Source organism: Uranotaenia lowii, chromosome 1 (genome assembly GCF_029784155.1).
Source record: "Uranotaenia lowii strain MFRU-FL chromosome 1, ASM2978415v1, whole genome shotgun sequence".
NCBI classification, from domain to species: domain Eukaryota; kingdom Metazoa; phylum Arthropoda; class Insecta; order Diptera; family Culicidae; genus Uranotaenia; species Uranotaenia lowii.
This window is the reverse complement of record NC_073691.1, coordinates 147,135,058-147,161,449: the sequence shown is the minus strand read 5'-3', so window position 1 is coordinate 147,161,449 and position 26,392 is coordinate 147,135,058. Positions and strand designations below refer to the sequence as shown.

Sequence of the window (26,392 nt, the reverse complement as noted above, 5' to 3'; positions counted from 1 at the left end):
CACAATGTTTTTAGTCTCACGATAATGATCCAACTTTTGGACCATATAAACTTGAAATAACACACAGTCAGAAAATGCAAAAGACGGCGAGTTGCTAAATTTTCAAAAAAGATATGATGGAAATAAGAAGGCTCACTCAAAATTTTGGATTTTTCCTATTTACATTACAATAAGGCTTTTTCTGCAACTCGAGTGAAGTGACTTACGAAATTTCATATCGTTTTGTTGGCTTCAATAGCCTCTCTAGCCTCGAAATTTTCGTTCGGATGAGCTGTTATTGGTCTAAAGAGCTCATCGATACAAAAATGTCTTTTCTGAAGCATTTTCTGGAGTCAAGACGAAGATGTAAAATTTCGTAAACCACGTCACTCGAGTCGCAGAATAAGCCCCAATAAGTCATCCTACTGATTTAGAGTTAAATATGAAAGGGTCGATGCATTTTCATGGTTATTTTGAAAGCTCCTCGAAGCCAAACGGGAATAAGTGCATTTCACTGATAATATGTTTTCCACTTTTCCATTAAGAAATTGACACATTTGTCCTTAATATAAGAATCTGTCAAAAAGATGTGTGTTTGTCACACTACCGATCTGTGTAAACTAACACTGCACGAGAAAAGCCGGATAACTAGAGAGATGTGGAACACCAATTTGTTAATTTAATTTCCCATTCTTCAAAGCCCATGAGAATGAATAACTCGAGAGAGTTAAAATCCTAGAAAAAATAAAAAAAAAAAAATCTTCAAAGCCCAAGAAAAATATGTTTTGATATGTATAGAGCGTTAAACGATAAACTTATCACACATAATTTATAATGTTTGTGTTTAATTCGGGTCGAGTACAATTCCGGGAGATGAGCCACAATTGAAATCGTTGGAAGGGTTTCGGTGAGTTCAGGAAATCGGAAGGAAGGTTGTCCTCTGACCAACGCCAAGGACAGCAAATTGAATGAAACGTTTAGTTTCTTGAATTTCTTTTTCCATTTGTATGCCTGTGTTCATAAATTTTAACCCCACGATGAATCTAGTACGGTGGTCTCACTTTGGCAAAAAGTAGACGAGGGTTGGATGCGACAGTGGGGTTGGCTGGGATGCCTGGGATGCCTGATTTTTTATAAAATACGGAGTTTTGCCAATCATCAAGATATTGTTCAGACAAAGATTTCACCTTGATTTTTGCAAATATAATCCATAGAAGCGAAAAAAATAAGATAAGCAAAACTGGAAGACGATGTGGACTAATAGACGACGGTGCCAGCTTTGTCGGTTGCGATGCGGATGTGTACCATTAATTATCCATTACTTATAACAGATTTATGCTTATTCAAAACTATTTTCTTCCACGAGCTTTCTGGAAACAGCAAAAAGTCATCGAATCGGATAGTAACATGGCGAGACATGACATTCCACCGTCCGAGAAGCGGCTGGCCTTCCTGCAGGAACATCAGATCTTCATCGAGATGAAACAGCTGCTTCATGAGGACCCCCGTCTGTTGCCATCGCTGCTCCAAAAGATCCAATCAAGTAATCAGTATCTGATGGGTTTCATATGGAAACACCAGATGAAGTTTTTGGCCCTCGACTGCCGCTTCGATGGTGAAAACCCAGAGTCCGACCTTGATGCCATCGATCGGGTTTAGGATTTTGGTTGATTGGTCTACCTTTAAAAGATCCTTCCTATTATCACGGTTAATCCCAGCTATTTCGGAGCACCCAAAAAGTGCGGAGTGTTTACAATACACTTAAGATTCAAAAAAGTGTTTCATTGAATTCTCAAATCATTTCTTTATTATCGAAAGTCTAGTTTAGATAAAAAAAAATAAACTAAAACCCAATTTGGTTTAAAATCTTTTGATCTTTGGTCCAAGACATGCACAGATTTTGTATCTCAAACACCTGGTATCCCTGGACCCCTTTTTTTCGTAAACACTTGAGCCAGCTGTCAAAAATTTTTCAATATGGCTGAACGTGCGATTTGGCATTTGAGACCACCATTCTAGATTCATCATGGTTCGGCCCTCGAACACTGAAAAAGTGTTCAGCCAGATAAGCTGAAAATGTGTCAAATTTCACACAGAAAAGTGTTTCCTGTCGAGAAAACACGCTATAAATTTTGCACTTAAACCACTTCGGCTTTGATGACCTCTTATGAATGTGGTTTCTAAAATGTATTTAGGACGGAACAAATATCAAATTCTTCTTTTCAACACCCGCACATCCCCCCTCCTCATTCTTCGTTTTAATATAATGAAAAAGGTGATATCTTCTTTGAAAATTCAAACAGTTTAAAGAGAGAAAGTCGAAAAAGTGACAAAATAATGATTTTGAATTTGTTCCGGCCCTATTGAGTACCTATGTAGAATGTTTGAATTTTGTCATAAAAATCGATTTTTCCTTAAAGTATGTGACAATCATAGGATATGCCCAAGTCCTGGTCACTGTAATGCAGGGAAACTATATTTATATCCGCCCCCGGATTCGTATTTGCTCGATTGTGGAACCGGAGCGAGAGTGGCACCAAATTAATTTATAATGGAACTATAACAAATGGCTTTCCGGCTGGAACAGGGTTCCATTTTTTTTACTATCCAATTCAAAAATCTTCATCCTGGACCGGTCTATAATTTCAACGCTTTCTATCTCAACAGGTCAGCGCCTCGGATCCGGACGAGGGCCCAGCCGGGGACGTCAAGTACAGCATCGTTCGCAGTGACATCGAGAACACCTTCCGTCTGGATGCCAATTCCGGCATCCTCTATCCGGGCGTTAGTTTGCTAGGGCTGAACGGTGAGTTCCATTGCCCCGAAAGCAATCGGGAAAAACTATCAACGGAATGCAATTACTATAAAAACTGGCGCGACGCTGCCGTTCATTGAATTGAGTTTAACAATTTTGCAATTTCACTCAAAGCCACGATTGATATTGGATGGGTTCGGCGTAATTTCATTGAAAAGTCATCCGACTACGTTTTATCGTCTTTTTGTAGATAATGGGTTAATTTTTTTTCCTCTCTCCTGTTTTTGCTTTCGGCATCCCATAGGTCAGTACTCGATTGAAATCGAAGCCAGGGATGGGCTCGGTTCCGGTCCGCACAGCGATACGGCCGAAATCAGGATCGAAATTCAAAGCATCAACCAGCATCGGCCAGTTTTCATCATGCCGGCTCTGTTCAATGCAACCGTGGAGATTCCGGAGGTAAGGTTCAGATAGTTTCACACTTGAGGGTCCAAAATCTGTTGATGCACAAATGACTCAATATTGAAAAAATAAATAATGTAAATAACATAATTTCATACAGTATATAGTTTTTGACAAGTTTTTTGTTTTCTGCTATCTAAGCGGATTACTTAGATTCAGCATTTTTATTTATTTATTTATTTATTTATTTATTCTGATAAACAGATCACATATAGATCCAAATGATGACTTAAAATTAAATTAAAGCAAAACACTTAGGTCTAGCTACGGGCTCCTCAACGCACTTAGAACTTTTCTTCGGAAAACATCCCTCACAACAAGACGGTTGAACGATTTCATTGCACCGATGAGGGCGCTGTTTGCTCCATAATTGTTCATTCGGATGGGGACATACAATTGAAGATCCTGTTTTCTAAGACCACTTAGTGGAACAGCTTCCAGTAGAGTGCGACAGTCGATTCGCGATGTCAAGAAATCAGCAACGAAAGATGCACGGGTTGCATGTCTACGGGCTTGAAGAGTGTCAATGTCTATAAGGCGGCATCGATTTTCGTAGCTTGGTAAGCGAAAAGGGTCTTGCCAGTTCAGATGCCTAAGGGCGTATCGTAAAAAGCGCCGCTGGATAGCCTCGAGACGTTCAGCGCCGTTCTGGTAGTAGGGGCACCAGACGGCAGATGCGTATTCAAGAATGAAACGAACAGTGCTGCAATATAGGCTTTTCAGGCAATACACCACTGAATACACGTCCATGAAGTCCTTCACTACTCTAAAAATGAAACCAAGACTTCTGGATGCTTTGTGGACTAAGTAGTTTGTATGTGTCTTGAATTCCAGTCGCTTATCGAGGATGACGCCTGTGGGACCAGCTTCGGAGTATATTGGAGAACTCGCGAATAATCCGGATTTGCTTTGGCCGATCAACATCTGTTCGGATGATCGAAGCCCACGACCGTTCTTGCGTACGATAGACAAACGAACTGGATTGATTGGATCTCTTGCGAAATGTCCCCTGGAGAGAAGGAGACGGTACGAGCGAGAAAGATATCAATTATGACCAGTGATGCCACATTCAAATCGGTATTTTTGAACCCAAAAAAATCTTTTTTCGGTATGGAAATCCGAAAAATCGGTAAAAAATCGGTATTTTATGGCGATTAAAAAATTTTCGGTATGATTCTGAAGTCTGTTATTTAATACTTTTTCTAATCAATGCCTTATAGTATTTTGTGTGCTCGTTTTTTTTTTGTTTTTATACATTTTTATTCTATTTTAAGAGTTCTTAGAAGGTTTATACTGTTCTTTCTTCTCTATTATAATTTTAGAAAAAAATTACAAACTTTGGATTTTCATAATTACTGCATTGATGCCAAAAAGGTTTATGAGTGCATAAAAGCAAATTTCGAGAAAAAACGCTTTAAAGCTGTTGTGTTTGGTTTTTGTGGAATTCTCTATTTAAAAAAATCCTGAAGCTTCTATGTAATATTCTCAATCATTAAATTTCTTCATGTTATCGATTAACACATGTTTCCTTATAGGTGTAATCCTTATCGAGTGTTCTTTACAATTTTTTAATGTTTTCAAAATTTTGAAAACTCGTATATACTCAACCTCATTAGATTAATTTCCGCTGGCTATCTTGGCGCAATTATAAATATTATAGAATATGTTATAGAAAACGACAGTTTTCCAACATTCTCAATGGAAAAATTACCTCCAAATTCCAACGAATGGTTAAAACTTTATTCGTATACTCAGAGGAAATCTTATTATAAATTTCATAAGATACATCTTATGAACCACTTTTTTGCGTCCAAACTAATTTTTCATAAGAGTCTTATGAAATTCTTTCAATTTTCATACGATGTTCTTATGAAAAATAGAAGAAACGGCATTGTGCAAAAATGATGAACACATTCATTCATAGCATCAGTTTTTCTTTTCATCATCTAACAGTACGAAACAATCGCCAGTTTATAGTTTTCCTTCAATGTTAAATGTTATTGTTATCTCCGGAATGGTAAGTTCGATTTGATGTTTTTGGTGTGAACGTTGAATATATTAGTAAACTAAAATACATTATTTGTTTACTTTTCAGCAAGCTGATCGGCAAAAAACGGAAGGTCGAAGATTAAGATGCGGCAAAAAAAAACTTTGATGGAGCCGTCTGTTGATGCGCTGCTGATGGTGACCATGAAGAATTTAATTTTGAACAAATTTTGCAAACAATAAAGTGAATGTTTTCAGCATGAAATATCGAGAATTTTTCTTATTAGATAGTGATTTACTGTTGCCATAAGAATCTCTTATGAAAAGCAACAACCTCTTATTGAAGTAGGCGTTCATCTTCAGAATTCATTCGCGTCATAAGACAATCTTATGAATTTCATTAATTTTTCTTATGGCGCCACTTCATAAGAGAATCTTATGGCATACATAATAGTATTTTTCTGAGTGTAGACTTATCTTTAAACATTCGACTATCAAAAACAAAATATAGACCCCGTTCGTTTTTGGCAACATTCGATTTTGGCAACTTTCGATTTTGGCAACATCCGATTTTGGCACATGTACCAAAATCGAACGGTTTTTAGAAGCGACATTACCTTTTAGTTTTCGCTATAACAGGACCAATATAATTGAAACAAACACCATGAATACGTTTTTATGTTCTGAAATGGTGATAAAATACAAGAAGAAAAACAAAAGTTATTTAAAAAAAACTATAAAGAACTCAAAAATGACAAAAAGACGAAAAAAAATAAAAAAAACAAATACAAAAAAAAGACTAAAAAAGACAAGAAACAACTAAAAATGATGAAAAATGACAAAAACAGCAAATATGATAAAAACAACCAAAATAATAAACAAACAAGAGTAGTGAAAAATGCATCAAAACATGAGAAAAAATAAAAAAAAAATTACTAAAAATTGTCGGAAATTGATTAAAACTAACATTAACGATAACAAAAATAATTATTCTGTAAAAATGAAAGAAAAAAATTAAGAAAAAAAAAACCGTTCGATTTTGGCAACATTCGATTTTGGCAACACAAAATGTTAGGGCATGTTGCCAAAATTGAACGGGGTCTGTACTTCTTTCCTTTAAAATTTGAGAATTTCGATTGAAATATTGAAAAATGTGCACTTATCATAAAAGCTTCAAGTGTTTCTTACTAAGCTGACGCCAAATAATATGATTAGATCGTCTTCAATTGAACAGAAACCCAATACACTTACACTGAATTATATTTTACATTTTGTATCAAAATCTCAAAAAATCGGTATGAAATCGGTATGTTTTGCCAAAAATCGGTATTCGGTATATACCGATTCTTGGATAAAAATTTACCCAAAAATCGGTATGAATACCGAAAAATCGGTAGGTGTGGCATCTATGATTATGACAGTTCTGAAGATGCTGGCGAATAGTGGTGCCAGTTGGGGATTTTTTTTTATTATCTGACGGGTTTGCGCCGGGGGTCTTCAGATTTTCCCCAAAATTGATAATTTGGTTCATTTTGGCGACTTAAAAACACATGTATTTTTTCAGATTTCTAACATTTTTATTTTTTGAGTTAGCTTCGGTTAGATTTTTTTGTAAATAAAAAATAACCATTTTTCAAAGCTACATAACTCTGTTGTTTCTCAACGGAAATTATAAAATAGCACATCAAAATGCATTGAAATTTTATCAGCTTTCCAAATAGAATAGTTGAGAAAAATTAAATAATGACCTTCAGCATGAAAAGTTGTAAATAAACTTCAAATGGCGTCTAAAAGTACCGTCTGCACCACCGAATATTTTGCAAAAAATACCATTGTATAGCTCGATTCATGATGCAACTTTCATCTGAAGACACCAAAGTGGGCCATTAACACCTTGAAGAGTTATGAAAGAAATAATGACAATAAATCTCTTTTTTTGCATCTAAAACAAACAATGGTCGAACAACAGCACTCACATATGGAGATAGCAAGCACTTCTAACAACATGGAAACAAAAGAACTTATCAAAGCAGGTAAAAAAACACTAATTTTTCGTCCTTTTCAGACTGCCTCTACTCGCATAACAGTCCCATATGAATTTTCGTCATTTTAGGTCAACATAAGGTTTCAAAATAAAACACTAAAAAAAGAGGTTTTGTTCTAGAAATTTCGAAAAAAAAAATATCAATTCGTGGCTGTCCTATATGAAATATACCTGAATAACAGTCTCATATGTGAAATACCACGGATTTGGTTACTTTTCAATGTTTCTTTCGGCGAAATAGTCTTTGGTTTATTGCTTTGAATCATTTAAACATTTTTTAACTCACTTGATGTCGAATGATGCACACTAGTTTTCGAAGGAAGGTCTGACTTTCTTAGGAATGACTTCCTGAGCGAAAAACTATCGGATGCAATCAAAAATCGTAAAAAGATTCAACTTACAATGTGGTATTCATGATATTTTTTTGCAAAAGTATGTTTCTTTTTCTGACAATTGCATTTAGAAGTTCAAAAATGATCAAATTTAAGTCTTAGAAAGTAGCTTGGTGAGAAAAATATATTTTGTATGGGACTGTTATGCTAGTAGATTCGAAAAAGGTTTCAAATATGATCGATTAACAGTCCCATAATAAATAAAAATGGTGCTCTCGACCTTACCAATAACCCAATCCCGAAAATTTCAGGTCTAACGATTTATTATGACAACCTAGAAACGATTTTCGTTTATGCTGAAAGTGGTGGTCACAATTTAAAAATATATTCCAAAACAGAAAAAGCTGATTGTCTCGCTTGCTTATTTTTGTATATGGGACTGTTATGAAAGAAGGGGCGGTAGATTGTTGCAGCTTAACTGACTTCATGTTATATACAAAAATCTAATAACGTATTCGTTTATACCCAGTTTTGCACCAGGTCACAACAAGTTATGCACATTTTACTGTCATTTTTAGAAGTTTATGCGCTAAGTTTTGCATCCGTAATTCCCCAGATTTGATTTAAAATGGACGGTGGAACACTGAAGATTCGTGTGTGAGCGATCGAAGGAGCAAAACACTGACTACGAATTATGTTCGTTCTAGTATGGTAAACCTCAAAACTGGGTGAATGTAGAAAATGAATACGGTAATAGTATCATATTTTCATCATTTTACAGTCTGGGCTGGCCATACTGAGCTCTTTGATTATTTCTTCAACATTTGTGCCACCTTCTCATACTTTTTTGATCAATGGGAAAGGATTTTGGTGTCCAGTGCTTAGCTCCCGATATAAAAACTATGTAAAGCACGTCTATTTTTTTAATCACATTTTTGTGATCCCAAACACAGGGACTGAACCTTCTACTATTGGCATGGATTATGCTTCACAATGATCTTTGATCGAAAAATTAATAAGTTATATAGTATATGATCACGTTGTAAAAGCAACATTCCCATTATTATTTATACTACATAAACCATACGGTACTCAGAATTTTGGTTAAAATTTAAAGTCAGTTATGCTGCAAACACTCTACAAAGCACGAAAAGGTAGTGTTTTTACCTGCTTTGATAAGTTCTTTTGTTTCCATGTTGTTAGAAGTGCTTGCTATCTCCATATGTGAGTGCAGTTGTTCCACCATTGTTTGTTTTAGATGCAAAAAAAGAGATTTATTGTCATTATTTCTTTCATAACTCTTCAAGGTGTTAATGGCCCACTTTGGTGTCTTCAGATGAAAGTTGCATCATGAATCGAGCTATACAATGGTATTTTTTGCAAAATATTCGGTGGTGCAGACGGTACTTTTAGACGCCATTTGAAGTTTATTTACAACTTTTCATGTTGAAGGTCATTATTTAATTTTTTTCAACTATTCTATTTGGAAAGCTGATAAAATTTCAATGCATTTTGATGTGCTATTTTATAATTTCCGTTGAGAAACAACAGAGTTATGTAGCTTTGAAAAATGGTTATTTTTTATTTACAAAAAAATCTAACCGAAGCTAACTCAAAAAATAAAAATGTTAGAAATCTGAAAAAATACATGTGATTTTAAGTCGCAAAAATGAACCAAATTTTCAATTTTGGGGAAAATCTGAAGACCCCCGGCGCAAATTGTCAGATAATAAAAAAAAATCCCCAGTTACGTTGATTTACTTTGTTTAACATTTGCCATGATTCTTTCTCTTATATCGCACAACGCCCAGATCGTTAATATGGTCCACGCGTCCCAGCAAACATTTTTGTAGGTATATTTCTCAACAACTTTGTTATACGTTTCATATACATTATAAAATGATCGTATGAAACACGAAAAAACAGCATTAACCTACCAAAGTGGAGGCAATATACATACAAATTTTCAACTTCTGGCTAAAGCGATATAAGTATACGATTTCGACACCATATTCATACATACTGAAAGAATTCAAGAGAGCACAAGTTTTTTCTCTCAACGCCAGCGAACTGTTGCCAGCGACAATATTTGCTGCCTCTGTCATTGGGCAAATCTTGCAAATACACCATCTGATTTTTAGCAATCTGGTTGCACTGCTGGTCGCAAAGAGAAGAACAAAGCTGTTCTCTCTTTTGACCCACGCGGGAGAAAAAAAAAGGAACGAAATCGTCTTCAAAATCTGCAAACATGGCGGACTATTTATCATATCCGATTCAAACCATTTATTACGACTTCGAGTAACGATTTTTACGACAATTTACTGGCGTTAGTTGGAATTACGTTTCGCAGTAAAGTTTTTAAGGACTTGAGTTATCATTTTTAATGCGATTTCATGTTTGCTGGGGTGCGATGGGCTGCAGTTCTCCAAGGGCTGCAATCAAAGGCTGCCGCTTACGGGAAAAACTGATAACTGCGTATTGTTACGATTCAATGGCAAGCAATTGATGTTGCACCAATTAGCGGAGAGGTTGGACTGATTTTGCAGAAAATTAATATCGTCGTAGTCGTTTACGGTGTAAAACAGTTTTAGGTAATCAGCATAGCAAAGTTTTGGGCTGTCAAGGAGTGAAAGCACGTCGTTAAAATATATTAGGAAAATAATCGGTCCTAAATGGCTTCCTTAGGGCACACCGGAGAAGGCAGAAAACTGCTTGGAAAAGGTATCACCAATCCGAACAGTCAGTTTGCGCCCAGTCAAATAACTGCGGAACCAGCCAAGTAAAGTACCACCGAACCCCAGGCGTCCAAGTTTTCCTATGGCAATTTCGCGGTTCACTTTGTCGAATGCAGCTGACAGATCGGTGTATATGGCGTCAGTTTGAGATTTTGCAGCAAAGCTTTCATGCACAAAAGAAGTGAACGTCAACAAGTTGCTTGTCGTAGAGAGTTTAGGCATGAATCCGTGCTGGTCATTAGAAATGTAATTCTTACAAAACGAGGAGATGGGATCCAAGACCACCAATTCGAATAGTTTGGCTATCGAACATAAGGCTGAGATTCCACGGTAGTTGTTGACATCTCGTCTATCACCTTTTTTGTGGACCGGGAACATATAAACTTCTTTCCACAGTAGTGGAAAGCTAGCTCTGTCAAGCGAAGCTTGAAAAATAAGACGAATAGGAGTCAACAAAGCAGGCAAGAAACTTTTTTAAAACGAAGCTGGTATCCCGTCCGGACTCGTAGAAAAGGAATTCTTGAGCTTCGACGCTGCCTTTGAGATGATTGCATCCTCGATTTCAATACTGTTTAATGAAAAGCCCAGTGGCGAAATGTTCCTGATAGCACTAGCCAAATGCTCTGGGGATGTGGAAGCTGCAGTGAAGATATTTGAAAATTTTCGGGCAAAAAGATCGCAAATTCCACGATCAGAGTTCGCCGTGATGTCATCCAGAAACATATGGGTAGGAATACCAGGTTTTTTCCGTTGACTATTCACTTGTTTCCATAATGATTTTGGGCAGGATTTGAGGTTACATTGTACTCGGCGAAGGTAGTTCTGGTAACAACGTTTGCTGGCTTTTTTATTAAGCGGAATTAAGCTTCCGATATATATACTTCGTGTAAGGAGATTTTTGTTCGTTATAATTTCGAAGTGCACATATTTTTTTCCGTTTTCAGTCGTCGCAATTCAGTCGTAACCCAGGGAGTTCGTAGATTTTTTCTGATAGTACGTTTAGGCACATGACGATCAATGACATAGTTCAGGATATACGAGAAGGTTTCTGCAGCAGAGTTAGGATCCGATAAATCGAGCTCCGATGCCCAGTTGATGGTGGCCAAGATGCGAGAAATGTCATCGAAGTTGACGTTCTTATAGTCGAGGTAAAAAGCTGGTAAATTTACAACACGAGCGTTCAACTTAGTTACTTCAAGTGAGGCCGATAGAGCAGGATGATGTGGAACTGCTTTAACGAGCGGTGCAGGAGCTAAATCAATGGTCGGTATACGAGACCCATCGTTGGCAAAGCAAAGATCAAGCATACGACCGTTTTCGTTCACCATGCTGTTGATCTGACGCAAGGTCGCTGTACTCAGGGAGTCTAATATGATGTTCGAAGGTGTCGAAAAGGTAGAACGAGCAGGATCCGGTTACAGAAAGCTACCATGGTTGAAGCACCACTTCAAACCGGGCATATTGAAATCGCCTATGACGAGTATGTCATCCTACGGGGCGCAAGAAGAGCTTACTTTTGAGATGCAGCGTGAAAACGACTCTGCTAGGGCAACATCTCTAGAGCGGTCGGGCGGCAAATACAGTAAGCCAGGGGTTTTCAGATCATTTGCTCGGCGGAGCACTTTTTAAAACCAAAAATTTTGGCGGAGCACCTACATTTTTGAAAGAATGAAAAACCCGAGTTTTGAAAACTTGATAGTATTTATCGTTTAAATAAGATGTGTTTTGTCATCGAAATCTATAAAATCAGTAATGAATGGCTATCTTGGAATAGTCTTGATTTTATTAACAAAATATGTGTCATCAAAAATTAATGATTTCAATAGAAGAAATACACTTCTTCGATTTTACAAACTGTAACAAGTTTGGTTAAATTTGTGTCAGTTGTAGTCTGACCTCTGGTTCCGCGTTTGATCTTCATTGCGAGATATGTAGAAAATCCAGACTCACATAGATAAGTTGTGGAAAATGGCAGAAGAATAAGTTTTACTTTATCGGACAAAATTTGAAATTAATTTTTCAGTTGACACCAATACTCCTCAAACGACGTTTTGGATAAGAATCTTTCCTGAAGCTTTGAATCCGATGTCATATCTATCAAGCATTCATATTTTTGCGATGTTAATGGTTCTGGTTTCTTTGACATGAAAAATTTTCATATGATAACTTCGAGGCTATTTCTGATTGAATGTTTCTTAAATTTGGAAAGCTGTCCAGGTTGCGCTGGAACGCGATTCTGCCCAAAATTAGATTTTTCTCTTAACCCTCATCCGCATTAGGGTGTCATTTTGACACCATTGCAAGTTTGAAGGCTTGTAACTTTTTTCAGAAGCTTCAAAATACAAAAATTTCTTCGGGGACCCTAAATGAATTCAAAAGTTCTTCAATATTGCATCTTTACTTTTTTTTATCGACGAACCCTGGAAGCCTGGACAAAAAAACTCCCTTTTCCGACTTTTGGTGTCATTTTGACACCACAAAAGTAAAATCTATTTAAGTCGTTTGAATTATTATGAACTTCATATAAAACTTATATCAATAGAAACCTTGTGATGTCAGTAAAATATGTTTAAAACATTATATACAGCTAAAGTTACAAGTTTTCTCGTTATTCAGCATGAAAGAAAAAAAATCCGAAAAAACATGCCTCACGAAAACTGCTGTAGTTCATATGTTACACGTCCAAAAAATATTTGCCTTATGCATATGAAAGCTGAAGTTAATGCCTACATCATGAAGACAAGACATATTTTTTTAAATTTTTTTTAATGAAATGGTCACAAAAAGTTCAAAAAAGTGGTCTAAAAAACCTATTTTTCATTCGATTGCTAGTAAATATTGTTTGAGCGATGGTAGAGTTTTGAAAAAAATATGACTACAGAGAGCTCTCTGCCCGAATCACCACCCACCGTACCTACTTGGAGAGCAAACAAACACGTTTTGCTGGACGCGGTGCTTGTTGTTCTAGAAATTCAGAAATGATTTTACGTTTATAATTTTCATTTTTTTGTGAAGTCTTACAGCGTGAATTGTAGCACCTCACTAGAATGTAGATTAAATGTGCTTTCCAATGAATATACTTTTGATTGCTCCAAACAAAGTAAAAGCACTGATAATCTGGGTACAACCTGACAGTGGACCACAAAAACAGATGAAATTTCAATTTGTAAAAAAATCGCGCAAAGTAGTGAACTTTGAAAAATTCCAGTTAAATCAAGTTTTGTTGCATCAAAAATCTAAAGACAGCAAAATGTTGGAATTTTAATACATTTTGTAGTCATATTTTTTTCAAAACTCTACCATCGCTCAAACAGTATTTACTAGCAATCGAATGAAAAATAGGTTTTTTAGACCACTTTTTTGAACTTTTTGTGACCATTTCATTAAAAAAAATTTAAAAAAATATTTCTTGTCTTCATGATGTAGGCATTAACTTCAGCTTTCATATGCATAAGGCAAATATTTTTTTGGACGTGTAACATATGAACTACAGCAGTTTTCGTGAGGCATGTTTTTTCAGATTTTTTTCTTTCATGCTGAATAACGAGAAAACTTGTAACTTTAGCTGTACATAATGTTTTAAACATATTTTACTGACATTACAAGGTTTCTTTTGATGTAAGTTTTGTTTAAATCGGTCTAACATGCCAAAAGTTATAACGATTTGAGCTTGTGGTGTCAAATTGACACCACAAGTGCTGATTAGGGTAATGAAATCTAATGCGGATGAGGGTTAATGGTCATAATTTTGCCGTTTTAATCGAAGACTGTTATTCCTTTACATTGCATTGAAATACTGAGGTCATTCATTTTATGAAAATATCAGCCAAACAAGCTAACCTGACGAACCACTAATCATCATTCAATCTTACCCCCAATACCAACTTATTGTAGCTAAAAAACGCTCTGACTTCCGATCTTAATTCAAACAGGCGAGACAACATTTTTCTTCGAGATAACCAGCGATCTTCGGTATGAAGAAGTAGCGTGGAATGTTGGCTACCCATCTCTTTCCACAACTCCTTGAACAACCTTGAATTTTTCGGACGAGCCTAAATAAAGTTGGTTATTTTTAACGCTTTCGTCCAAGACTTCCTTTAAAGATGATGATTGTTTCTTCAAAGCGAGTGCATGTCGATGAAGCATGTAATGACTACTAAAGCAAATTTTGGTCTTTTCTTTGATCTTGGCAACGACTCCAGCAGTATTTCCAACTATAGCTTTCGCACCGTCCGTACATACATCAATGCCATTTCACCACGGAATATTGTTGCCCGTAACATAATCATCGATTAGCTTGAAAATTTCAGCCTTCATCGTGGAAGTTGGAACAAATTTTCTTCGAAACATCCAGAACATTGATAGCGAAAAAATATCATCAGAATTGCTAGTGCTGTGGATTAGTCAAGCTGCATGTCGAATTTTGAAATTCTCAATCTTGAAATTAAAATGCTTTCAGCAACTTCAGACAAGTCACAAATTCGCCGAGAAACCGTATTGTCAGACATAGGATCGAGTTTACCAATTCCACTGTTTTATCATCAACCATGATACGGACGACTTCTTGAATACAAGGTTTGATTAAGTTTTCAGCTAAAGTATGCGCTTCTTCAGCTTTTCCAATCGGTAGCTAACTAAGTACGGCGAAAGAACAGCCTGAGTGTTTGAGTGTTTTGCACGCTCAGTCCTGCAACACAACGTTGTTCGATCAAAGCTGTAAATTTTGACAAATCACCATTCTTTGCCAAAAGGCATTAGCCGCCAGTAAAAATAAAGTAAACAAAATTTATTCGTTTGTACTATATGCCCTGTGAATATTTTTTTTCTTATGCTTCGATAAAAGTGAAACGATAAAAAAAATATCAGAGTTTTTCAAAATTGGTTCATGATTTTCGTTGCGTACGTCGCGGAGCACTTTCAAAAGCTTCGCGGAGCACCAAGTGCTCCGCGGAGCACGATTTGAAAACCCCTGCAGTAAGACCAAGCCCACCGGGCGTTGCTATTTCGGTCGGTATTTTAGATGGTTTGATTGGTTGCGTTTTTATCTATTTACTGATTTTCGCACCCTTTGTTGCCATCCAGGTTTCTATTTGTGTTTGTTTATTTTCTGAAGGCTACGACCGGCTCCGTTGCTACCGGGTTGCTACATAAACGCATCCTGTAACAACCTACTACTCGAATGCTATTTCTCGAATCATGTTAGCGACTGTTGGTGCAATGATGGGTTGATAGATATGTTGCTGAATGTGCTCGATTCGTGGTTTAGCAACCATTGGGTGGGCTTGGTCTAAGCGAACGTACAGTTTCCTATCTCCAAGATCGATGCGAGTCCACACAAGTTCCAGATCGCACCAGGAATTATCGTCGATAAGCTGCGCTGAGAGATTCGACTTGACGGCAATTAACACTCCGCCTCCACTAGACTTTTTGCTGTTACGGGCGCTACGGTCGCAGCGAAACACTGAATAATCAGGGCCGAATATCTGGCCAGATAGTGTGCTGTCGTTCAGCCATGTTTCCGTAAAGGCCATGACGTCATAACAGGAACATGAGGTAGCAAGAAGGTAGTCGGACAAGCAGGAATTTATACCACCGACATTCTGGTAGTAAAGGGATATGGAATCGAAAGATTTCTATCCGGATGTCTGTGTGCGATGTACGCTGAAAAGGAAACATCATCAGGCGCAAGAGATGCATGACTGGGAGAAATGGTAAAATCCGACGGATACTTGCCATAGTTAGGCAATTGGAAGTCTCCCCCTGACCTGAGCATTGTACACAGTAAACGAAAATTGTTGAACTCGGTAACTTTTTTTTTTACCGAAATCCTAACATGTGGAACTCGGTAATCCGTTCGGTAATGTTTTTCATGGCAGAGAAGTGACAGCTATTAAACGTGACAGACATTTTTCGGTAAAAAAATACCGAAACTCGGCTGATCATATCAAAGATCATCTGTCAAAATATTGACAATTGTCAAAGTGATAGCAAAGTAATATTGATAATGATATCACCGAATAACCGGTATTGAAGAACAGAAATGTATGTAATTATTACCGAAAGACCGTTAATGTTTTCCTGTAAACTAAAGAAACACGTTAAAATGTACCAAACAACCAGTAGAGTTCACCGAGATACTAGTTATTATTACCTAAATTCCTGTAATTTTTACCGAAAAGCCAGGAGTTATTTTCGATATATCTGAAAATATTACCAAAATACCATTTTTTTACTGAAAAGGTCTAAACGTTTGGTAATATTTAACGAACAACCGAAACACCAGGAATTTCTATTGAAATATCTGAAAAAAATTACCGAAATACCGTGATTTTTTCACCGAAAAGCTGTAAAAATTCGGTAATATTTACCACACAACCGTTGATTTTTACCGAAATATCGGTAATTATTACCTAAACTCTAAAAGTTTTCACCGAGAAATCGGTACGTTTGCAGTAATATCTGAAATTATTACCAAATTACCAATAAAGCACTCGGTGGTCTCGGCTTATGATGTACAATGTAATTCGTATCTCTAACAGGGAAGGAAGAAAATCTCTTCTAGCGACTTATGACCAACCGTAGGACACATTCAAATCGCCCCTAGCAAGCGATGCTCTCTGCTCCAGTGTTGCCACATTCACATCTGTACCGCTCATCGAAAAAATCTTTTTCATCTGTACCGAAAACTCAAAAATCTGTACCGAAGAAAACAAGGTTCTAAATTTAATGTGTTGATATGTGAAAATTTGGTATCCTTATTTTTAATCCTAAAACAGATAGGGACTTTATTGCACATTAGACTGCCCCAAATTTGTATGGGAAATTTAAAACCTGTAAAATGTTATACGCTGCAGGCTAAAATTGGTCCTGGGCCTGGTACAAGATCTCATGCCAAATTTGGGCCAGATCGGACCACGGGAAGGGGTCGCTCAACGAGCCTGAAGTTTGTATGGGATTTTGAGACATTTTGTTCGAGAGGAACATGAAAAACCAGTTTTTCGTCAATAACTTTTGTCTCCTTCGGCCGATTTTTTTCAAAAACGGGTTTTCTTAAAGCCTAAATTATGACAAATATTTTATCTGAAGGTTGCATTTCAATGAAAGTTAAGATAAAAAAGTTATTAAGCTTCAAAAATTTGTTAACTTTTTTAAGGGTGATATTCATCACTTTTTTAATGAGGCGAATAAAGTCCGACCAGAACACTCAATGTGAAATGCATGCCGTTTCGTCAAATAATGACCGTTTTTAATTATTGTTGTTGCGCTCGATTGCAATTTTTAATGTTTTTCTGATATTTGAGTTTGGATGATATTCACTTGATAGTTCGGAAAGAAGTAAGGGCGTAAAAATGCTTGACAATTTAAAAAAAATATTGCATAACCACAGGGGCTTAGGAGCATGACTGTACGATTTGTGATGTCAATAAAAAAACAGTTTTTCATCAATAACTTTGGTTCCCGTCGGTCGATTTCTTCCAAAAACAATGTTTCTAAAAGCCTAAATTATGAAAAATATTTCATCCGAAGACTGGATTTCGATAAGAGTTTAGAAAAAAAAGTTATGAGGCTTCAAAAATAGGCTAACTTTCTACGGTGGTATTCATTACTGTTAATGAGGCGTCAATATGTTCGACCGGCCCAACTCATCAACAGTGATGAATACCATCCTTTAAGAAAAACCATTTTTGAAAGAAATCGGTCAATGGAAACCAAAGTTATTGATAAAAAACAGGTTTTTCATGTTTCTTCCGAGCAAAATGTCTCAAAATGCCATACAAACTTCAATCTCGTTGAGCGACCCCTTGCCGTAATTCGATCTGTCCCAAATTTGGCATGAGATCTTGTACTAGGACTAGAATCAATTTTAACCTAAAGCGTATAATATTGCACAGGTTTTAAATTTCCCACACAAATTTGGGGCAGTCTATTGTACATATATCCGCCTTTGGGCGGGGTTTATGTTTCATCTTTTCTACCTAACTCAGAATCTCTTTTTTCTCAAAAATATCTATTCAGAATTGTTGTTATTCTCAGAACCAACCGCCAACATTTTTTTAGATCGAAAAACACATGGACCAACGCTTTATGATACCAATGAAATGATAATTTTTCGAAAAAAGGTCCTTTTATATTTTTCTCACGTTTTTATTATATTAGCTGAAGCATTCTTTTGATACAGAATGAAGGTTAATATTGTTAATTGATTTCAACAAAGTATTTTATTCGGTTTAGAGTGAATTGTGTTTAAGTTTGAAATTTCTTTTTTTTAATGTACGCATTACGTTTCAAAGAAATTTATTTGAAACTCTGTTACCGTGCTTGCTTCGAAAAGAAGCAATTGCTACGATGTTGTGTATTATTTGAACTTTGTTAATTACTCTATGAATAAAAAACAAGATTTTGAATAACTTCACGTGTCAATCTCATTATTTTTTGTAATAAAAACACTCTAAACATCTTTTAATTTAAATTTATCTTTTAATTGGCATCACAAATCGTCCAGTCATGTTCCTAAGCCCCTGTGGTTATGCAATTGTCAAGCATTTTTCCGCCCTTACTTCTTTCCGAACTATCAAGTGAATATCATCCAAACTCAAATATCAGAAAAACATTAAAAAGTGCAATCGAGCGCAACAACAACAATTAAAAACGATCATTATTTGACGAAACGGCATGCATTTCACATTGAGTGTTCTGGTCGGACTTTATTCGCCTCATTAAAAAAGTGATGAATATCACCCTTAAAAAAGTTAACAAATTTTTGAAGCTTAATAACTTTTTTATCTTAACTTTCATTGAAATGCAACCTCCAGATAAAATATTTGTCATAATTTAGGCTTTAAGAAAACCCGTTTTTGAAAAAAATCGGCCGAAGGAGACAAAAGTTATTGACGAAAAACTGGTTTTTCATGTTCCTCTCGAACAAAATGTCTCAAAATCCCATACAAACTTCAGGCTCGTTGAGCGACCCCTTCCCGTGGTCCGATCTGGCTCAAATTTGGCATGAGATCTTGTACCAGGCCCAGGACCAATTTTAGCCTGCAGCGTATAACTTTTTCAAAAGTCGGGTCATTTGGGGCAGTCTATTGCACATAGTACATTTTTTTTAGTCAAACACTTTTTGCGAAACACATTCAATCATGTTTATTTTCTCTCTCTAAAAAACTGATATTAAAAAAATTGATAACAAATATAATGTTTATGACGTTTAATTAAAACGATTTTTGAGCGTCATATTTAATACGATATTTTTCGAACCGCCGTTTAATCTTAAACACAGAGAACAGACGTACAAGCTCGAACATAAAATTTTCAAAAAAGTGTGTAAAATTTCAAATGCTGGCATCCAAAAAATACGTAAAAAATTGACTAGAAACAGTGTCATCTATTGCGCCGTTCAAAAGTTACAAATCAAATTTTCAAGTGACAGTTTTCGAAAAGGCTTATCGCATATGAACACATTAAAAATTTAAACTAATACAGCTCTAAAATAGACGGGTTAAATTTTTTGCTAGATAAATGCAATAAGAGTTACTTTTGATTAGACAGAATTTCACTCCCTATATTTTTGCACTTCTGAAGCAGTCAAAATAACTAACAGTTTTTGAATATATTTTTGCACTTCTTTGACATTTATCGTCAGAGGAGGAATCGGCTATATCCAGTCAATTATACAATACATTCTTTACGATCTGTCTTACCCTTTAACACCAATTCTAGCCATCTCTACACCCAAAATAATTTAGAAATTATTTCTACGGTATTTTCACGTAAAGTAAGATTTTGATGCATCATATCGATTCTACGTGAATTTTGTAGTACCCCCAGTGTAACAAGGACGCCCCGGTAGCAACTACTTTATTTCCACATAACTGACTCATGAATTTCACGTAAAGTCTAAGTGGATGATTTCTAATCCGTTTTGTACATTTTTCTCCAGCGTGTGGTGGTAAATTCAAATTAGAATTTGGAATTGTGGTCCGTCATTTTTGTTTTATGTTGTGAAATTTTTTGAAGCCGTTGTGCCTGTTGTCATCATGATCGGATATACAACTGTTTAGGATTTATTGTATTGGTAAGTGATAATAATTCCTAATTGCAATCCGCTAATTTTTGTTTTTCTAATTTCATTTTTCTGATAGCAATGGCTCTGGATACAATTGTGCTTTTCCGTCGTTCTTTGGTGGGTCTGTTCGAATAAGAGGTTCATCGGAATACCATTTACGGAACAACAGACAAGGTAAAATATATTTTATTCAAATAATACTTTTTATTAATGTATACTTTTCAATTTTTACAGGATTTCAAAAAGAAAGCAGCGTTGTAGGAAGTTCAAAAATAAGTGTTTCTTATACTTAAAAAGTGTAGTGACGATAGTAAAATAAAGTGCAAAGATAGTAAAATAATGTTTATTCACAACAAAATTTAGCTTTTTTTTAATCATTATGAAAAATAACAAAAACAGGAAGAAAAAAACACCATTACTTTCATTCGGATATTGAAAATATTCCTCGTGGCTTTCATAAACAAACCGCGTTGAACTGACAAAAAATTCACGTAAAATGTATGTGCGTTCCATGAAGCACAAATTCTTATAGGGACGCGTTCAAATACCAATTTCGTAGCATCTATGTGAAAATCAATTGGATAAAAATTATGTAGTTTTTCACGTAGCCCCTACGTGCGGATTATTTTGGGTGTAAGCGGGTTACTTTCGAGAATCACTTTTGCATTTCATTGTTCAACATATAGTACTTTCTAGTTTGAAGGAAAGAGGGATTGAATTTTAAGATATTTTTCCATTATGCAACGTGACGAAAATTGGTCCGCTCCATTTTTTCCATCAACAGCTCAGCTAATTGGGAGATGGACATCTCTTCTGGCTCATCGGCTACCCCGCTATTGTCTGGCTTATTTCGCTTGGTGGTTTGGCTCCTTGAGGTCATGATGAGATGGGTCCGGTGAGTTGAAGGTAGAATGTGCCAGTGGGTACAACTCCTCTTATACAATCGCGAATAATGGCTTCTTTTCGGAATAGAAGCGAAATTATTTTTCCGGGTATTTCGCTTTTTCTAACGGATGGAATCGCGTCGATAGCCATCAGTTATAGTTCGACCGTATATTTACAAATTGGAGAAACTTTGGGACGATTGTAAGGTAAGATTCTTTACTTTTTCCGAGTTAAATGCGCACGACGATTTACTCGATGCACTCCATAATACGAGTTGGACTTATGTTCTGTTCATACGACCTGTTCAAAACTGAATAAGATTTTGGTTTTTTTTCAGTTTGGTTTTGACAGTTACCTTTGGTGTGTTTGGAGACCTCTGGTGGCCCAGCCAAAAAACAAAAGTTGGGTCAAAACTGTCGTTGGATATTTTACACAAGTTTCGTGGGCTAGCTTGTATGCCTGTTCTCTGTGTCTTCAAAAAAACTTTTCGTTCTAAGGATAGCGGAAGGTTGTGGGTGGAAAACTGGGTGAAAACTGTTGCAAGATGTAAAAATCTTTTTAAAAAATCCACAAAAATTAAAGAATTTCCGAAAAAAATTGAAAGAATCTTTGGTCTACGACATGCACAGAAATACATAGACTTTTTTCCCAAATTTCTCTGATTTTGTATCTCAAACACCTGGCATCCCTGGACCCCTTTTTCGTAAACACTTCAGCCAGCTGTCAAAACTTTTTTCAATATGGCTGAAGGTGCGATTTGGAATGTGAGACCACCATACTAGATTCATCATGGTTGAATTCGAGAAAAAATATTCCATTCAAAATGACCGTTAACATTTGGTGTGCTTATAATTTCTGGAATAGTCGATAGAGTGTTCAACTACTATCTCTTTCGATGAAAAGATTGGTGTTTGAGGCTCTGAGGCATCAAGTCCAGAGGCAAATGAAATCAATTATTTGATTCTTGCAGTTGAATTGGAACAAATCATGAAATTTGCTTGTAGCTCAAATCAATCCGAGACAATAGAACGGTTTGATGTTCGAGTTCAAACGGAATCGATTGAAATTGTGTACGCATGGGTGCTAGGATACAGACAGATAGCTCATGAATTCGATCCAATGGAATTCAAAATCAATCAGTCTTCCATTAAATATTTGAACTGCACCCATGGGGACGTGCATTCGTGAACTTCCTATCTTATGAATCATGGACACAGCCCTTGCATGACGACATAGTTGTTTCATTTCAATTGGATTGGTTCCCTACTCAAGTACCACACAGCAGCGTCTTATGGCTTAATTTTGGGTTAAGCGCACGAATTGTTTTGCGTTTAATTATAAAAAATTGTATTTATTTTATTTTCTAAACGTTTTTGGTGTTTTTTTTTGCTCAGATTTTTTATGTTTGCCAGTTAAAGTGTGGTCACGTTTGACAAAGAGCTGAGTCGTGTGTCATCCGGAAGTTACGAAACCGAACAGGACTGATCCTCTCAGCGAAAAACACTTTCCGCTCGCATCTATCAGCCACCAAATGGCGGAATGCGATGTTGTTAATTGAGTTTTTCATTAAAATTGAATCCTAGTGTATCTTCCATTTGGCGCACGATGCAAATAAGTGGCAGCTCCGGATGAGCCCGAGCTATTTCATCCGGCCAATCATCACATCACATCACATTTGACGGGCGCTTCTGCGGTTCCGCGGAACGATCCAAAGCTGGCACGATTACGTTATCCGGGGAGCGGTTTTTTTTTTCTCCCGGTAACGTTAGACCGGGAAAACTCATTCCAAATCCGGTCAGCACTTTCCAACTGCCAAGAGCATTAGTGAAATTCCCATGCTGAACAAGGGGCTGACACGCAATTTATTGGCATTGTGGGCGTTTTCTTTCAAACGAAAAGTCCACTTCCGTTTGTTTCAACTGCTTTAGCCTACATTTCCACTTTCCCGAAAAGAGAAAAAAATATTATTTCATGGACCGTCAACTTTCCATATTTTTATCCCACTGTGCCCCGGTCCAAAACTACTTGCAACAAATTGGTAGGTACTGTGCCGCAATTGCTCGGCCCAACAACTTGTTCCGGATACACGTGACCAGATACACGAATGGAACGAAAGGCTCTAAAGTACCCCGCGAAGAATAAATTAGCACCCATTCGAAACGCTGTCTATCTGACATCCATCCAGTAGCTAGACCACTCCTGTGCACTATGGACGTTTATTTGCGGAAATCCTCCAGGGAACTGTATTGAGGCCTTTCTCCCCGGACAACGTTGTTCGGGGAAATGAAAATTCAATAACTTTTAGTGCCCGGGGAATTGAAAATCCACCTAAAGTTCCCCCAGAACCAATTCCCGAAATATATGTAGCGGGATCGAAATCAGAACAGAAATGGTTTTGGCTTTGAAGATTGAAAATCACGAAATAAAGTACAGAACGGAAATTTTGTGGTTTGTGTTTGCTACGTGTAAGGATTAGATGAAGGATACGTTGAAAGTAAATAAAGTTTTTAAATGGATAAAATTAATTAAAAGATGAATTCGGCCACACTGAAAAAAATTAATTAAAATATTTATATTTTGACAACACTACACCCAAAATAATTTTGAAATTATTTCTACGGTATTTTTCACGTAAACTTAGATTTTGATGCATCATATCGATTCTACGTAAATTTTGTATTAACCCCAGTGTAGCAAGGACGCCCCGGTAGCAACTACTCTACTTCAACATAATTGCCTCATGAATTTTACGTAAAATCTAAGTGGATGCTTTCAATCGGTTTCGACTTTTTTTTTCTCAAATTCTTATATAGGAAAAGGTTATGCAGCTGACTTTGTTCGTTCTGGAAAAAAGCAGTTGAAAAGATGTGTTTAGTTTTCGCTTGTACTACACCGAAGACCGCTTCTTCTGCCAGTTTTCCCAGGATTATTTAAAAGGTGAGTTGACACATAATTCGGGATTCGTGGCCGAATAGATTTACCGTTGATTTGGACATCTCACACATTTGAAATTTCTCACCAACGAAATTATTTTATTTTTTCAGACCTCGAAACATCGGAAGGTTGGCGTTAGGTAAAGTAAAGTAAATCCGGGTGCCTTCCAGGAATTATAAGAGAACGAATCCTCGACTGATCCGGTAAAGCAAACTTATTTACTTTTCAGGAAATTCATTTCTATTTATTCAATTTTTTATTTTATTCTACAGGAAACCCCAATCGAACCAGGCACGGAATACGGATTGTTGCTGATTTTTTTGTGATGAAGGGTTGGAGTAAAATTCGGTTTTTGTAGTGCAAAATGAAATTTAGAATAAAATTCTTTATAAAGAAACTTCTTGTTTTTTTTTTTAAATAAAAATGAAAAGAAAAACAAAACAAAAGCAACTTTTTTTTTGTTTCGATTATAGTCGTTTTACCATCATTATGGCATTCGCGACTTTATCATCGTTACAGTTGGCGGATCGTTATTAAAAAACTTATCCGGTACAACTGTGTTCGATGTTTACTCTTGGGCTCGAACTCGCGGACATCTGCGCTGGACAACTGAGCTATATCACAAGCCACTAATACAAAAGCAACGGGCAAATCAATCATAGTTACATTTCAATACTAAAGGAATTTCACAAATTTTCCATTATCACATCATATTGTACTCACTTAAAAATTCACGTAAATTTTATTTGATGTTCATTATGCACCGATTCTTATAGCGACGCGTTTAAATGTTTATACCGTAGCATCTACGTGAAAATCAATTGGATAAAAACTATGTAGTTTTTCACGTAGCCGCTACGTGCAGGTTATTTTGGGTGTAGGCAAAACAAACAAAACCAAGTCAGTCATCGTTTCAAATAAATAAATTACAAAAAAAAAGTCAGTCATATTTCTATTCTTGTGAGCAACAGACGTGTCTGATTGAATCTCTGAGTTGAGATTCGTGAGAATCATGTTTCTTGGATTTTTGACGAGGAATTAAATAGTTTTCTTCCTGAAACCGAGCTTAACATCGACGTTCCTGATTTATTACAATCCAAGGAATATATCGTCACAAACGCTCTAACGGATTTTGGGTTGCATCAAATTAACAGCATTAAGAACGCCAACGGACGTCTGCTGGATCTAGCATTTTCAAGTGACTCTACCAGTTTCCAGATATTTGAATCCCCGCAGCCGCTGATGCGTGAGGATGCTCATCACCCGCCTTTCATTGTTTCGTTTTCCTCCAACTTCTTCGAAGACGTTGACGAAGGCAGTGATACTAGATATGACTTCAAAAACTGCGACTTTTACGAGCTCGATACGATAATCCAGCAGGAAAATTGGCCCGATGTTTTAAACGCCATAGCGTCTGACGTAGACTCAGCGACTGAGGCTTTCTGCTCTCGTATAAATGACATTCTGAGCAGAAATATGCCCACGCGCCCTCGCCATATTTCCAAAAAAATTGCGTGGTGGAACCGAGAGCTATCTAAATTTAAAAACCGCTTAAGGAAGGTAAAAAAAAATACATAGACGCAACCCCACGGATGCCTCTAAACATAACGTCAGAGCAACTGAGTTGGAATACTTAAAACTTAAAGACTTCAGTTACCGCCATTACTTAGTCGATATCCAACGTAAATTAAAAAATGAACCATCATCATTTTGGAGCTACGTAAGGAATCAAAAAGGTTTCTCAGGACTTCCACAGAATCTGTCGTATAAAAGTCGCCACTCAACCAATACGGCAGAAGCAGTCCAGCTGTGCACAGAGTTCTTTAAAACTACGTTCGTTGACCACATCATGACTTCTGGGACTCAACATTTGGCTTCAGTAAACTCGTTAAACATCAGCATTCCTGAAATAAGAGTTTCCCCAGACGACGTGAGAAAAGCGCTCCTAAACGTTAACGAACGGAAACGTGCTGGCCCTGATGGTCTGCCCCCGCTGTTCATCAAACGATGCTGTAACTCTCTTGCACTTCCGGTAAGCATGATTTTTAATAAGTTTTTGGAATCAACAACCTTACCAAAACTTTGGAAAACTGCAGCAATTACACCCATCCACAAAACCAGTAATATACATCTCGTTGAAAATTACCGTGGTATTTCTATACTGAATTGCCTTGCTAAGGTTTTTGAGTTGTTAATTTTCAACGCATTGAGCCC

The 26,392-nt window shown here is 36.6% G+C and overlaps 1 protein-coding gene across 1 annotated transcript in view; it reads left to right on the top strand.

The window, feature by feature from the left end:
* Positions 1–26,392, top strand: part of LOC129738010 (cadherin-87A) — a 565,342-nt gene that overhangs the window by 483,910 nt on the left and 55,040 nt on the right. Inside the window, exons 15-16 of the mRNA XM_055729186.1 lie at positions 2,647–2,785; positions 3,039–3,193. Of these exons, the coding sequence (XP_055585161.1) occupies positions 2,647–2,785; positions 3,039–3,193 (294 nt within the window). The remainder of the gene's footprint in view (positions 1–2,646; positions 2,786–3,038; positions 3,194–26,392) is intronic.